The following is a 16,953-nucleotide window of genomic DNA, read 5'->3' as shown; positions in this document are numbered from 1 at the left end:
ATACACAGCTGTCAAGCGGCACATACAAACATGAACATAGGTGTAAAATAATCCAAAGCACCTTTCAGTAAGGCATACATCATAAGGTTGATTTTGTTTGTATTCTTAGTTCTGAACAACAGACGACATAGAGTACAGACCATCATAATGTGATTGACCTTTATCCAGGGCTTAGAATATTACAGTCTAGTTTCATTTCACTGTTGCTTGAATTTCAAATGAGGTAAGGAATAAAGAAAGGCATAAACTTAGCAATGTCTGCAAAAGATAAAGTTTTCCGAGTTAACAACAGTTCTCTGTCGTGAACCTTTTGAAACAAGTTGCAACAGACAGGCATGGCAGCCCTAGCTGGGGAAAGCTTTCATATACCTAATCTTCCAACTGGGCATCCAGTCAACTATGCATCAAAACAGCCACTGTTAAGAAAAAAATCACTAACATCTCTCATGAAAAGTATCCTAGGTAACAAAATAATCTTATATGCAAAGTTACCTTTTGTAATTGTCTTTCAATGGCTGTTAATAATGCAAATGTATAATTAAAAATTATACATTATTGCAAAATTGTTTTCACAATGACAGGAATTTAGATAAGCAAGAGGCCTGTGCACTCATTACTAGCAATCATTACTTACTACTAGCAATGGCAGATATGACTAGCAGTTGTCAGACATGGAACTTGGCTTACTCTCTGGGAATACAGAAATTCCCTAGACACTGAAGGGAATAACAATGCCCAGAGTTACAACTAGAGAAACATAGATCTATTATAGAATACACAACTTAGTGGAAAAGCTGTCACTATATTTACATATATATGGATATTTATATACATCTGTATGGGTACAGAAGTATAGGTGGAATAATTGTGATCATCTAATCTATTCCCAAATCACTGTCAGACTCTTCTCTACTGTATCCATTACAGAGCTTTCCAAAAAAATTCACACTGAAAAGTTTCAGCTGCCAGGGCTTTTGCTGATACAATACTCTAATAATATTTAATCTGCTCATGCTTGTTTATGAGCTGCAAATAATTTACATCCCTATTTGTCATTTATGTTCTATAAATATTTTGCAGCCTCTCCTGAGCCAGAAAGATGGCATCAGTTGCTTTCCTCCAGCCTTCTAATTCATTATTTCTACTGATAAAAAGAAACATGTTCATCACAATATAGTCTTTTCACTGAAAATATATTGGTCATCACACAATTATCTTCTAAGCAAAGCTATACAAAGTTCAGGTTGGCAGCCAGTAAGCATGCTACAAGGTATGGAAGTGATTTTGTTCATGTGCTAATACTGGAGATGTCAGGAGACAATTATCTCCTCAATGATCTTCAGAGTAACTTCCATTACATCTCTTGGAAAAATTCCTTCTAACCAGCCCTGAAGTGCCTGGATAGGATATAGGCACTAGTCAGGGTCACAGCTCCGCACAGGATCTGTGAGCACTACTGGTAAGGTTTGTATTCTTGTGCTTGAAATCAAAGGAGTAGGTTCACAGAGCTTCTATTTCTTTTGCAGTCTGCATCTGGGATCATTTAACCACAAATGTTTTTCATCAGGTATTTGCACTTTGCTAAAGTCTGTGTTAGAACATCAGCAGCCACTCAAGTGACCTCTTTATCTGGAAGCTGGCACTACTGCACATTTGCTTTTCCTCTGTCGTTTTGAGCTACTAGGCTCTACCATTTCCCTCCACTTGGAGACCATACAAACACACTTACCACTCCTGACATGGTATGGATAATCCTAACATAAACTCGTGGGAGCTTATCAGTCAGTTGTCGATAAAGTCTCTGAGGAGGGATGGATACTTAAGTGTAATTGATTGATATTCCTTTCTTTATACTATAGCTATTTACTAACACACTTATTCAATTGGAAAAAAAACCCCTCTCTGGTGTTGCAGCAGCTGTTGAAGATGATTTGCTAAGGTGTGCTTTTCTGAGAAAAAAAGATTAGTATTATCCCCATCAGCCAGCTCGGTACTGAGGACTCTTCTGGGTTTTCTCTGTGTGTGGCCGATTTATGAGTGAAGTGCCCATTAGCGCTAATGGGAACCATGAACACAAATCTCCCATAAAGTACACACAGTACAGAACAGAATCGGAAGTGTGAGAATGTGGCCCTGTTATCATATCCCTCCTCTTGGGTCTTTGGTCTACATCTGTAGACTTCATAGAAATTTTACTCTACGGAAAGAAAAATACTAGCAGTTCTTTGGGTTTCTGGCAGAAATTAATAAACGGTGTTTTTTTAGAACAGGCTTGAGTGATGATAACGCAATTGAAGATGTTGTATATATTTCTTCTGATTTAAAGTAAACTTTCTTCCAGTACTTTTTCTCTTCTTCTAAGTTTGGAAATGTCATTTAAACTTCAATCCTAAAGATCGTAGCATGTGAAACAATTACAGTAAGAATTAAGAAAAATATTTTAATGGAATGTGAAAGAGGTTTCTATTAAATTACTCACTTGATAGCTCTAACATGCAAACCAGAATAAAGTATATAACAGGGATAATTTATATGAGACTCTAAACATTCTGGAAATGTAACTAGATACAATTGAACTATCATTCCTTCACAATTTTGGGCTAAATTCTGATACTGACCTCAAATACTAGGCTTTAGTGTGGTCTGTTAAGAAGAAGAAAATTAAGCATATGTCAAATACATGTGTTAAGATCACAGAGACATTGCTGAATAAAGATCTAAATGTTTTAGGCAACCACTGTGAAGAGAATATTTTTTTAAAATATTCTTTAATCTTTTAACAAGCTGTGTGAATAATCTTGCATCCTGCTGTGTATTGCTTATTGCCAGCAAGTACAGCCAGGTGCTCTGCATTACACAGAAAGCAGAAAGTGGAAGCTGGCCGTTCAGAACAAGAGTTTTGTGCAAGCAATGCACAGCCTCCCTGCTGAAGATGTATCCTGCTATACAAATCAGTGCCAAGGACAAGGTTCTACGGGTGTCAGTAGTGCTGATCTGGACCCACAGTGTAAAACTCGTTTGGAACATTTACTCACCATCTTGCGCTGAATAAATGACAGCAGTGAGGCTGAATGGCCCATCCCCTTTGTTGTTAAAAGCTTTCACTTTTACTTGATACTGAGTTGAAGGTGGCATTGATTCATCCTTGTGGACATATCGGCCAATTTCAGGATTAGTAACTGTAACTCTTCTCCATTCTTTCTCACCAAACGGCTTGAAGGCCACTATATAACCAAAGTTATTGCCATAGTGGTATTCTCTTGACAAAGGCTGTAGAGACAAAAAATAATTTTTGCTAAACAGCTAGGTCTAGAATGAAATGTAAATAATGCAGAAAGCATTGATATGTATATTGTAAAAACACTGAACTAAACCTCCATTTCATCCTGGTTTCCTTCAATGGCTTGCTTCTACTCCCTTTAAAATAGGCCCTGTTAGATATCCAGTATTAGTGTATTAATTTGCTAGGAAAACATTTTAATAACTTTTTCCTCATCTGAACTCAGTGCAACACACATTATGTTATCTCCCACAGAAAGAAACCAAGAATAATTGTGTAATAATACAGCTGCAGAAAAAAAGACCTAAGGAATGAGGCACAGCAGATATGTAACACAGACGTATTATGCCAGTATAGGGGTCCATGTACGTGTGGAGATAGATATTCCTGCAAAAGAATCACAGTGAAGAGAAAATCTATATGGCTGGCCCAAATTATATTAATTTACTGAAAGTTTGTCATCTAGGCAACTGGCACAGCTGACAAGGAAAGATGGACACATTCAAAGAATGACTTATCCTTCCACTTTTCGCTGATGATGGAGGGGATCCAGATGCTGATTTAGACTACCTAGCTTCTAACTGGCAAATCTTTTAATGAAATGACTCCCACTTTCAGTACAAGCATTCAAGGTACCTATCCAAAGTATTTCTTAAAACTATAGCTAATCTCCTGTACATAGGAATACTGGAAAAGACCAAATTAAGGAAGACAATCTGCCATAATGCATTTTTCTTCTTTTACCAACGCTCTACAGTCAGTGATCCCTTCTCAGTCCATAGAGCTTTTACCACAACTATTAGACACTGCACCCAACCAGCCAAAATAACATCATTCATCTGTGCATCAGGAGGTTGACCAGAAGCATCCTTGGAAAATAAGCTCTCTGCATCACCTTTTTTCCTAATGGAAACCTCACAGAGATGAAATAGCTCATCTTGAGGCAAAGGTCTTGGAGAGGTGACACAGAGAGTAATTATTCTCCTTAGGTGTTTGTCCTCTACTGCAGCACTTCAGCTAACATGTGTGGAGATATTCTGAGCAAGGTTTTATGGAACTTCCATGTAGCTGATCTTCTGAATCTATCAGTAAATGTAACTAAATATTTAAAATAAACCAGAATGAGATCTCATATGCCAAAGTAAGCAGACTGGATGAGGCCCTAGCCTCAGAATGATTTTCAGCCAGAGCAAACTTTAGAAGCCAGGGATGGCACATAAAAATTATACTCTGAAAGGTCTAATGAAAGTTGAAAGCAGCTTTCCTTCCAATGGCTGCACATAATAAGTAGCTGAATAGTTTGTAGAATTCACTGAAAATTTTGAAAAAGAAAATGGGAGAGGGAAACACAAATGGGGAAAAATGAGGAAGAATGGGCATGCCACTCCTAGCTCTCCTTCTCAGTTCCTCTTTCAAAACAAGTCTTAGAAGAGCTTTGATTGCATCTCTGGCTGTCTCATTCAACCTGGGCTTATGAATAATAGAAGAAGCTGAAAAGGGGTTGGCAGCAACATGTGAACCTGCCATACATTTTGTTCTTCTCTTCTTAATTAAGGACTATTTAGAGTAGCATATGCAAATGTCAGCACATTTGGGGGAATCAATATATATTTTTATCTTAGCCTTACAGATAGATATATTGTTGTCTGTCAGACTCTGCGAATCTACAGTCTCTATTTAAAAACCCATAGGATAGAACATTCTTGGGAAATAAATGCTTGAAGCCATGCTTAATTTATCTCACTAAAGGAGCTACCCAAAACAGATGTGAAAAGCATAACATTAGGAAAGAGAAATAATGAGAAGATAAATCTACATGGGTCTACAGGAAATACTAAACTGATCTTGTACTTCTGGTCTTGCATTAGTCACTATTCTCCTGGTTATATTTTCTTTTTTTAGTTCAGCCACAGCCAAGTTATCACTGTATTGGAAATGCCACTAGTGCCAGTCTTCACATACAATGCAAGAAGCAGCATTCTGTATTTTGTTAAAGTTTTTAGAAGAAAAGCTTGTGAAGTAAAATAATGTAGGTCTTCTGCACCTGCCCATTGCATGAGTTCTTTTGCTCTTCAAAAATAAAGAGACCAGAATTCAGCCAATTAGGACACTTTTACTTCCTACCCTATTATTAGGGAAGCTAAGATACAACCTTTCCGATATATTGTAACAGAACTGTGGACCTCTTTTTTTCAGAAACTTAGAAATCTTTTCTTCACTGCTAAAATACTTAGGAAGATTGAATAAATATTTTGCACTCAGTTAAGAAACAAAAAAACCCAAAACCCCCAAAAAACCCCAGCCAGGAAAGTACAAATCTGATAGATCAAAGATGTGGCTGGCTATTTCTGTCATACTTGAGAACTTTCACAGATATATGATCAATCCTAAGTACAAAAAGAAGGAAATATGCATATGGATTAAAACCTGCATATTCATAAGGAGAATCCCTGCACAACATACATGCAATTGGAATTTTGACATCTTTACATTACTTCCCCCAAGAAAAAGCACTCTTCCTAGAGGCAATTCAGCTGCTACAATGAAACAACTATTCCCCAAAAGACACAAACGCGAAATGTGCATTATGTATCTCACAGCCCTACAACAGTGAACAGAGAGGACAACAGAAAACAAACTTGGTAATTTTCTCAAGTGTAACACAACCATCTTTCTTTGCCAGCAGTAATGCTGCTGTAACTTTGTTTTTCCTGGCTACTGATAGGCTCTGACATGAATTCAACAATACATTTTTTTTTTTTTATTTCTTCTCCCTAGCTTCCCAAATACCCTGCAGTAGATTTCAATTCTCTATTTCATGCTATTTTTGCCTATGCAACTTTGTTTATAAATCCTTATCGTCTCCTGTGTTGCGATTTTCTTTCCTCTTACCTTGGTGTCTCTTTTTCCTTCCTGCTTTTCACAGCATAGGTAAGTTTTCAAAACCATTGCTTCAACAGCAGAATGAAGACTGCTTTTAATGATGCATTATCATAGTCAGTATGTGTTTCAATCCCTTGATTTTAGAATGTTTTAGACGATATTTTAGAAATGTCCAACATATGAACCCCTAAGGTACTCTCTTCCTCATTCCTTTTGATGTACTTTTTCATGAGAAAAGTCTGAAAAACTATATATTATATACAAATCCTGTTCTTACAAGACCCAGAGACAAAGCATCCACAGGTTTCAGGAGGAGCAAGATCAGATATAAGATAGCACAGGTTTCATGCCATCTTGCATGCGCAATACTTACCATCCACGTTATTGTCAGCTCTCGATTGCTTCCACCCCCTCCTCCAACATCAGAAGGAGCCACATTAGGAGCTAGTGAAACAGAAGAGACAAGAAAAATTACTACAAAGTATGCAGCAGACAGCTGCAAGGCCAATGAGCACACGTGGCACACACAATTAAAGTAATGATGGTGTGCCATCTGCCAAGAGTAATGTATAGCTACTGCTTCAGGAGAAGTGCCAGCTGTAACCATAGCTAGCAATCATTCCTCCTTCTCCCTGTATTATCAACAAATATTTAATTGAATATTCAGGAATGGAAAATTTCTCGTAAGTCTTAAGAGAAGCACACTGTGTATTGTTCTTGTGCTTTCTCAGATGTTGGTATGCCAAGAGCTCAAACACCGTGGACTTGCACATGTAATTGCCTCAGTACACTGTGATCAGTTACACCTAGTTCAATGGATTCACCTGCCGTGTGTAAGGTTAAACTACAGGTCTATCTTTGAGGCACTGGCAGCCTAACTGTATTCTAGATTAGTGGCACATGTTTTCTTTATAGTCATGTTCAGGATAGGTAGACGTACCTAAGCAAAACTGGCATAGCACTTTTTAATTTTACACTGATTTTACACAGTTTTTTACACTGATATTCTGTGTAATGAAATATGATCTGTTCTGTCATTAGTGCCCAGCTGGGTGGTAAAGCAGGATACTTTCAAGGACTCCATTATAAATCATTCCTATACTGTCATTTCTCTCAGACTCTTTGCACTGAGTGCAATGATTCTGTTGCTATCCTCTGTGGTGTCTGTGTATTCATCTGCAGTCACTCAATGTGGACACACAATGTACCACTGAAAACTTAGCACACTTAACTTACCTACAGGGCATTAATTATGCCTCAGATATGCATGAATGAGCTCTATGCTCTACCTAAATTAATGTGTAAAAAATTCTGATAGGATCAGGCATTTTCTCCACTACTCAGTGAAAGTCATAGTGCTCAAGCACTATGTAAGTAAGACGTTTGCTGAGGTCTTCTCTGAGGGTCAGCTGAAGAAGAACATAAAGCAGAGCAGAACTAATGTTTTCAGACAGTAAAAAAAGTATGTAAAAATAAATTTGAAATTGAAATCAGCATTCAGTGCATGGTTTGCATTATTTATTTCTGTCCTTTCTGAAAACAAATTAGTGGAGATCACGACTAAACATACATATGACAAATTGAGAGAAAGCTGGAGTTTGTTACTTGTCCTTGTAGTCGCACTACCTATTATAAATATACAGCTTTAGAGCTATGTTAGAAGAAGAAGGTTGCTAGAATGCTTAGGTAGTCAAAGAAGATAGATAGATAAGCTGCCAAAGAACAGAAAAAACCTGACTGTTTAAAGTCTAACAAGTCATTCTTTTCAAAAGAAACTTCCTCATTCTCTCAACCATTAAACTCAGGTTTCTCTCTCTTTTAAGACCAGATAACTAACACAGACAACTACACTTAGACAATTACTCTAATGCACTCAGAAACTAAAATACATAAAACCTTGACCCATTGAATTACAAGAAATCACTGTGAAATGTTATCGATGAAGCAAGCTGTTTCATTAAAAATAAAAACCATTGCACACAGTCTTAGCATGTTAATAAGTTACTGAAATTAGTTATCTACCAGAAGAGAGACTTCAAAATTGAAAAACATGCTGACAACTTTAAGTGTAACAGATATTATTTGTCACTCACATAGTACAACAAAGACACAGCACTGTTAGTTGCTGTTTAACACAGAAAATGTTAACAATAACTACAGTATGCAGACATGGATTTTTGTTTGTTATTTCCCTTTTTCAGAATTACATGAAAACGTACATAGAGTTGTGCATACTGCTTCTGTAGTACCCTTGACATTGACAGTGCAACCCAAATCCTACTGATGCTTATAACAAATTCCAGCTCCTGGCAGAAAACACACTTGGGTGAAGAAGTTAATCTGTAAACTGTAAATTATTTATGCCTTATTTTGTAATGACAAGAAGTGCTGACTAATGCTTTAGAAGACTATACTACCGTTTGCACGGTTTGCCAAAAACTGTCACACAGTCTGCCAGGGCATGGTGCAGTGCCTGGGGAATCAGACAACAGACTAAATATACCACTTCTTGCAAAAGAGGTGCATCCTACTACAAAGCTGGAAAGTATGCCATTTTTCGTGAGGCTACAAAGAATGCCATGAATGTAACAGCACACTGCAAACTGCAGGACACCACCCCTATTTCCCATTCCCCACTACCCCTATTCCATTATTTCTCTCCTTATCTATGTCTTTTGTAACATTTGTAAATGTCATGCACCAGACTTCTCCCATGGATTCTTGGGCCTTCAAATGAAGCTCTTGAGTCATAAAACATATGATGCTAGCAGTCAATTTTCTAGGCAGTGATTATCTTTTACTTTAGTATTCAAGTTCCATGGCTTTTTCTTCATTATCCAAAATAATTTAACCAATTTCTTTTCTTTTGCCCGAAGCAACAAAATTTTAATGGACCAAATTTGCCTTTAATGAGTGTTTTGAAATTTACAATGCAAATACATTTTACTTTGAAAATACTATCTAATCAAAGTTATGACGTGGCAGGTGTAATTGCAAAAGCTGTTTTCCACACTTTGGTTTTTCATTTTCAGTTTCAAAACTCAAGCTATGGAAAACAGTTGTAAAGAAATCTAGACTGCAAGCTGGTGCTACTCTGTGGTGTATAGGCTTTGTTGGACACAGTCTTTGTGCAGTGGGCATTACCCCTAGGACACTGCTGTTATCTCCTCTGTACAGTCAAACCAGAATGTATTATCTGGAATTGTAACATATAAGTCCTCATTTTGGAGAATTTGTTATAAAAAAGATGTGCCTGAGACTGAAGAATATCCTTAAATATGCTCTGAGCTATTAACACTGAGCAACCAGACTGGTAAGAGAATACATTGTGTTGGATGACATGACGTAAGAAGACACCAGACCAAACCTGCAATCACAGAAAACTGGCACTATCCAGTAGAACACATAGTTTGTATTCTTTAGTTAGAATACAAACCAAATGGCAAATGGATATTTTCCTTGTTAAATACAGGCATGTTTTTTTCCTAAGTCCAGAACCAATCACCCAAACATGTGCACCCACTCATACACACACAGGCTGGCTGACAGATACAGTGGAGAATCTCTGAAAGATGCGGTATGATTCCATTTCAGCAATGAAGACAAATTTGTCATATTATTCTTTTCTGTCTGCTTTGATGCCATCACATCTTCATAGTTTGGTACTTGCTTACTACAGTCTGTAGTAGTGGGTGGCTGAAAATATATTCTCTGCACACTGGATCTTATAAACTGCTTTTTTTTTTTTTAAATAAAACCTAGAATTACCAAATTGGTGAACAAAAATGTAAAAATTAAGAAACAAATTTTAAAAAACCCTGACATTCTCTGTTTACGTACGAGCGCCTTCAGTTCTAATCCTCGGCGATGGCATGCTGGGCTCTCCTGTCCCCAAAGTGTTTGTTGCTATTATCCGGAATTCATATTCCATCCATGGAATTAAATCAATCACTGTAGCAGATTCCATATTGCCTTCAATATCTGCTGGGTCTAAAAAAGAAAGATTAATTGCTTTAGAAAACAGCATTTTCACACTTAGGTCAGCAACAGTGTGGTTAATTGCGACAAAACTTGCACTATTCTGCAACCACACATAGAAAACTAAAGCAAACTTGACATTGTACATTAGGAATATCACATTTTACTAAGAATACCTATAGCAGTGACTGGGAATTTGGAAACCATAACATTATCTTGGATAAACCCTTATTCACATGTAAGTTTTAACTGGGTGTGAACTATTACATGTAGTTATGAGATTTCCTTACTAATTACATATTGTAGCTGTAGAATTTCATTTTACCTACAGACAAATGCAATGAGAAATTTGTAATGCAGAAACAGTAAAATAAAAATTCATTATGTGGACAGATAAGGGCTAGACATGTAGGGTTCAATCAATTGATGAAGAGTGATTTTATAAAATGTAATCCTAATTTGGTGAACCTAATTAGTGAGCATGTTATAACTTGCTATCTGGTTCTGATCAACAAATGTAAGTGTCCTTGCAATTCCTGTGAAAAGACTTGTAATTGTCTTAAGGATGAGCTTCTTTATCATAAATAAAATGAGTAACTCATGACTGTCTGCAATTCACAGACAATAGGGGTTGTTTCCATAGCTGTCTGCAGCTATGGAAAGACAGAGGATTTTCATTTATATACAAACAGGAGTTGTTTGTCAAATTAGAGTCTTGTGTTCAGAGGAGGATGAGAACTGAGATATTCTGCACTGGAAAGGCAGCTGATTTGGAATGAAAATATAAATGCAATGCCTGCAAAAAACACAGGCAACAACAGTGTAAGCACTAGATGGTGACACCACTTCTCTCTTAATGATCATTACATTTCATTCCAAAGTGAGGTCTTGAAGGAGAAAGGAACACACTTTCCATTTTTCTTTCTACCTGACCACCACCCTGCCTCATCCTTACTCAAACTATTTTTTTGTCTAGTCAGTAAAGCTATTGCAAACCTCCCACGTCATCCAAGTTGTGTTATAAATTAAACATTCTTTAAATGTCCTTCCTGGGCTATGTCTGATCTCTAGATTTAATTTTACTGTCCCACAGATACCCAGAACAATTATGAACACTTGGCAGAATGAGAATCTGATCCCCTTAACTGGAAAGAGCAACATAAATGTAAACAACTTATTACACAATCCATTCATACATATTTCCATGCTGTGAAGTAGAATACACTTCTTTCACAAAACACACTCAGTATTATGAAACTTGAGATGAATGATTTGGTTGGGGGAATAATCTAGTAGTAATAACAACAATATTTCCAAAAGGCAATGCCAAAGTACATTTTCTTGTTTCACACATTGAAAATTAGCAGCATTAACTGATAGCCTAAACATTTGGTGACAGATCAATTTGGACTGTTTATCATGCTTCATTAATCTGAAAGCTAATGCTGAATCAAAATGGGAGCAGCTCAGCAACTAGGTGAAATCTTGCAGTGATGCCAGTGATGGTTACTATGATGATTTTATCTATTTTGAGGGAATCATCTATTTAACAAATTTCATAAGTGTGGTTCAAATGAAAAAGTAATGATTTTGAAAACACCAGAATAGTTACTTTCAACTTTTCAGAAGTTAATAATGTATACCTTTTGTGTTAGTGGCTTTAAAAAGGAATTCAACAATCTAGATTCCTCCCCGTCCCACCCAAGATGTAAATCCCACTCAGCATTCTTTAGGGTAAGACTCGAAGTCTGACTGCATGTCTCAAAGACCATCTCAAGTAATTCTGAGAAGCAGAGAACTTCAGAGGTGCAGAGAAGTTCGTCCCATCATGCCTATAACACTGCAAGTAGGGAATCTTCCCGAGAAGTGAGAAGAGTGATTTCAAGTCTCTGCCCTGAGTCAGGCAGAATGAAGACTGGAAACCAACACTTATGTTAACACTTACACCTCCATCCAGTTCCAGTAATGCACAGCACAAACAAAACAGGATCTGTTGCCACCTGAAATTCTTCACATTTCCTTATTTTGTTTAATTGAAAAGTACAGAATGAATAAGAAATAAAATTAACTTATCATGATAACAGAGAGGCTAGTCTAAAAGGATTCTCCTTCCTGCATGTATTTTTACTGAACCAAATAATCAGCTATTTGAACAGCTCTAAGTTCTACATTAATGTTTTAAAGTTCAAAGAAGTCTATTTTACAGAAGCCATTAAAAAAGATATAAGAGATTATAAGGGGCTAGGGAACCCATATCACCAATATCAGTGCTGGCTGATGGAGGCAATCATATCTAAGTGAACTTCATACACTACATAGTCTGAAAGAAAAATATGATCTCAGGCAGAAGGCCTACTAAATCTAACTCTTTACTCTAAAAAAATGTAACAGATTTTCAGTTCAATATGTCAGTCTGTTTCTTACATGTCTGTAGTTTCAAGTGAAAACTTAAATGGAAGACAATCACTGAAACTATTACTGTTCTTGATATTTAGAAATGCTGAGTATGTGATATCTTAATATCACAGGAAAGCACTTAAGTTGTAATTTATAAGGGTGGGATAATGAAACATGTTGATAGGAAAATTCTGTATAGCTAGAGATACTAGTAGCTTAAAAATATTTAAAAACCTATGCTTTTATGTTAAATCCTGCAAAAAAAATTATGTTAGCATGTCCTGTGCTCAGGTAGGTTCCTCTTTAACTGCAATTTTCTGGCACAATGATGACATCCAGTGGTTAGAAGGATAATCTTAGCTATGTTTTCTCTCGGGGTGCCAGTTTTAATGCATTTGGAACTTAGTGTGCTCCCAGGAAAAAGCAGACAATATTAGCCAGCTTTCTCTATAACAAATACAGAAATGACAGCATCCACTTTTCATCCAAATTCACCTGTAAATAAATTTTAATGATTCCAGTAGTTAATGTTGAATGTTTCAGGCAACAAGGAAAGAGGCAAAAAAACAGGTAACAACTCTGGCTGGTTCTTTTCTGTATTCTTGATATTCAGTTCAGGCCCTCCAAATGCTGGGAACAAAACTGTTGCCAAGACACTGACAGGACAGTAAACCTGCAGCAGACATCAACAGCCTCCCTGGTTTCCTTCTACTGGGATTACTTTCTGATTAGTCAAACTTTCTAACAATCATACTTTAAAACTTACTATCTTTATTTCTTCTGGCATTACTCTTACCTGTTTTGGCATCTTTCCATTCTTCAGATAGAAAGGTTTTTGATTGGATAGTGTATTTAGAAATAGGACTATGATTGTCTGTTCCACGACTCCAGGTAAGTGCTACAGCAGTGTCTCTAATTTCTTCTATTCTTATACCTCCAGGGGGGCCTGGAGGACCTGGGGAAAAAAAAAAAAAAGTAGCACAATTAACAAATTAAATATGCTGAAAGTATCAAAGTTAATCAACTTTTAATAATCTACAGAATGATTCAGAGGACAGCTGCTCTTGCATTTTATTACTACCAAATAAAACTTCCATGATTCTTGTCTCATCAATATTGAGATAATCTTAAGTGAAAAGATGATACTTTGAAAATGTTCCTGCTCTTTTTACTAAACAAAACTGAACTCAGGAAAAAACACAAAAAATTTTCCTTCTCAAATTCCACCAAATGCTGACCTTATTGGGGACCCACCTTTAACAAACACTTCTGCTTGTGCCATATAGGCCCTGGCTGCAAGTTATGTGGGAAAACCTGTGACTTATTTTGGAGAAAAATAATACCATAAAAGAGATTTCTATAGATCTCTTCCCATTTTTCTTGGCCTTCATATTACCCCAATGTGGTAAACCCCTCATCAGGTTCAAAGTTCCTACAAAGTTCTGATTTTGTTATTGTGCTTCTGTTTTATGTGATACACAGTTATCTGATACATATTAACTGCTGTATAAAACCAGATACAATGCATCAGGACTACTGAGATGAATTTTCTGCTCCAACATTCCAAGATAATAATATGCCAACATGATTGAGATAATTATCCAACAACCTGATTGAACAAGTCCCAGAGAATATTAAAAAAACCCAACAATACCATAATATATTTCTCTGTACTATATACAGACAAACCACAGAGAATCAAAACAAAACAACAAAAAAGAATGGCAGGAGATTTCTACATCAGATCTAAACACACAGTGTGCCAAATGTATTTTCAGCTCCTCTTTATTTTCTCCATACAGCTGAGCCAAAGGACTCAAATGAAATTAACTGAAACAAAAGCATATACTAGCATATGTTGCTGTTCCTTGGTTTCAGTGAATATATCCTTTAAGCAAGCCATTTCATTCCAGACAAAACACCTTCATGTCCCTGCAGTGACAGTGGCTATCCTTTACTGCTCCACTGATGAGATGCTCTGGAGCATAGCTGTCTTCATTCTCTGCTGTTGCCTCTTCCTTACCAATGCAGTGAAACTACAATCCCACATTTGTCATATTTCATGATATTTACTCTTGGCCTGGTAAGATGCTGAGTCTTACACTCACAAAAATGGCAGCTGTAAGCAGAACTGTGTTCATTGCGTTAAAATCTGAATTTTGAGAACAAAATGAATGCTAATTTCTTCTACAAAAAAGTCTCTGAGAAAGTGTAATTACTGGGTTGGAACGGGAATCAGAAGCTCGATAAAGCACCTTGTCTTTTAATTTTTAAAAGGAATTGCTTAAGTAATACTAAGCCATATGAACAGATCCTACTTTTTTACTTTGCAGATCTATTCTGTAGTTTCATCACTTACCATATTTGCTTTGACATTTTATCCAAAACTGCTGACATTTAATGGGCTGTTAATATCCAGAAAAAAATTAAATACAGAAATATTCTACTGCACAACAACCTGAGATAACAGAAGCTCAGGACCATGACACTAGCTATACTTCAGCTGCTACACAGCTCTGTGGTGTGACTCCAAGGTGGGGCAAAACACAGCAGCAAGGCAACTCAGTGTACAAGTTATATCAGTTCTGAATTATCAGCAAAACAGAGCATTAGCACTTCAGAATGTGTTATGCCCACAGGCATAAAAGAGAGCAAAATACCCAAAGGTCATTAAGTCATGCTATTAAAACTTCACGTTGTAACAGATCTTGTAGGATGTATACTGTATGAGCAAGAACAGCATTTTGAGACTACAGTAACACTTAACAGACATGAATCAGAGAAAAACTGAGATAAACTTAACCTCAGATGTCTTGGTTTCTGTAATTTGAAAACTCAGAATCCTTTAAATGTAGGTCTAGTATTATACACAATAATTTAATCCATACAGCTTTATGAAAAATGAGAAGTGACTTAGAAATGTATCCAGGAGATACATTGAAATGATCCTTGAAATCTATTTTTAATAATGAACACCAAATTAAATTATATAAAAATTGCTTTCACATAAGGAAAACACCCATATTCAAAAAATCCTTATTTCTTTTCAGGAAAACACATGCAAAATCTCTAAATGTCTGCAACCAAATCAGTACCCTGAGTAGACTTTTATGACTTTGCTCATTTATGGAGTTGTCATTTTAATTTCTGCCCTCTGTTGATGAGAAATTATATATCCTAAACAATCAGAAACACTCTTGTTTTGGTGTCTTGTCTAGGTGAAAACCAGTCACATTTCTGTGTTACCTGGAGAAGCTTACCTCTTACCACAAGGTCAGCTGAAGCTGATGAGTTGTCCACAATTGTCTGAGCAGTGCACATGTACCTCCCTGCATGCCGCAGCTGGACATTTTTAATCAGCAGCTCACCATTGGATTTAATCTGTCACAAAAACAACACTTAGTCAAACTGGTAAACATCCCTGGGCAGCGATGTGATACCTGTCTACACATCCCTCCCAACTGACTTACAGTGGTTGCTATTTCTAAAAAGTAAGTGCTTACTCAGAGGATGGATCACCCTCAAACATACATCTGATTTATAGGACAGTTGTTGAAAGGGTCCCATATTTCCTGAGGAGCTGCAGCTCCTCAAAAAAACTAGACACTTTAGTAAATGATTATTAACAAGTCAGCATTTCCCTATTACTTTTTGAAGCCCATATCTGAAAACTGAGTCAAGAATTTGTTCATAAACCAGTCCCATGGTTTTTCTGCACCATTACTTGCTTTTTTTAAACACGTTGGCAGGATAGCACATCATGGAGTCCTACTAACAGAGGATGCTGTCTGTCTCTTCCTTCATAAACCTGAGTTTTTGTCTCAGAGAGGCTACAAGCACAGCCTAAACAAAAGTGCACCAAGACCTGCCCTCACTTGCTGCTGAGGCCCCAGTCAGGCTGGACATGCTCTTCCCCCAGCTCAGCTCTCACTGCTCCTTGGCAAACAGCAGGACCCCAGGGAAGCAATTTAGCTTTCAACAAGGCTCATACACTCATCATCCCAGACCCTAATCCTTCCTTAACACTCTTCACCAATGCCAGACTATTAGGAAATACACAACCATGTTTTCAGATGGCTGTGTGGGCCACTGGCTACCTTTGGCTGTACAGGGAGGCAAAGAGAATATCTTACTTTTATCCTATGACACTTCTGAGTAACCAGATATGAACCTGTAAAACAATGAGTGGAACAGAGACTATGTGCACCACAACTATTTCTTAATAAAAAACACATTTTATGTGACTTTAAGTGTTAAAAAAAATAACACTTGAAATATTTTACTTATCCATCCTGCATTTTATTCCAGAAAAAGATTACTAGGCTAAATCAATGGGTTATACGTGTGCTAGACTTAAAGGGATTTCTCTAACAACCCAAATGTTCTCACCAAAATACATCTGAACTTTCATGGGA

The 16,953-nt window shown here is 36.9% G+C and overlaps 1 protein-coding gene across 2 annotated transcripts in view; it reads right to left on the bottom strand.

The window, feature by feature from the left end:
* CNTN1 (contactin 1) overlaps positions 1-16,953 on the bottom strand; it is a 74,888-nt gene that overhangs the window by 23,799 nt on the left and 34,136 nt on the right. For both annotated transcript variants that reach the window (XM_041396052.1, XM_041396051.1), the window contains 5 exons: positions 15,799-15,919; positions 13,335-13,493; positions 10,004-10,153; positions 6,537-6,607; positions 3,036-3,270 (listed from right to left, as the gene is read on the bottom strand). In XM_041396052.1, the coding sequence (XP_041251986.1) occupies positions 3,036-3,270; positions 6,537-6,607; positions 10,004-10,153; positions 13,335-13,493; positions 15,799-15,919 (736 nt within the window). The remainder of the gene's footprint in view (positions 1-3,035; positions 3,271-6,536; positions 6,608-10,003; positions 10,154-13,334; positions 13,494-15,798; positions 15,920-16,953) is intronic.

The sequence above is a fragment of the Onychostruthus taczanowskii genome, unplaced genomic scaffold, assembly GCF_017590055.1.
Source record: "Onychostruthus taczanowskii isolate IOZ18803 unplaced genomic scaffold, ASM1759005v1 scaffold125, whole genome shotgun sequence".
Classification (NCBI taxonomy): Eukaryota; Metazoa; Chordata; class Aves; order Passeriformes; family Passeridae; genus Onychostruthus; species Onychostruthus taczanowskii.
Note: the sequence above shows the minus strand (reverse complement) of the source record. Positions and strands in the feature narration are given on the sequence as shown.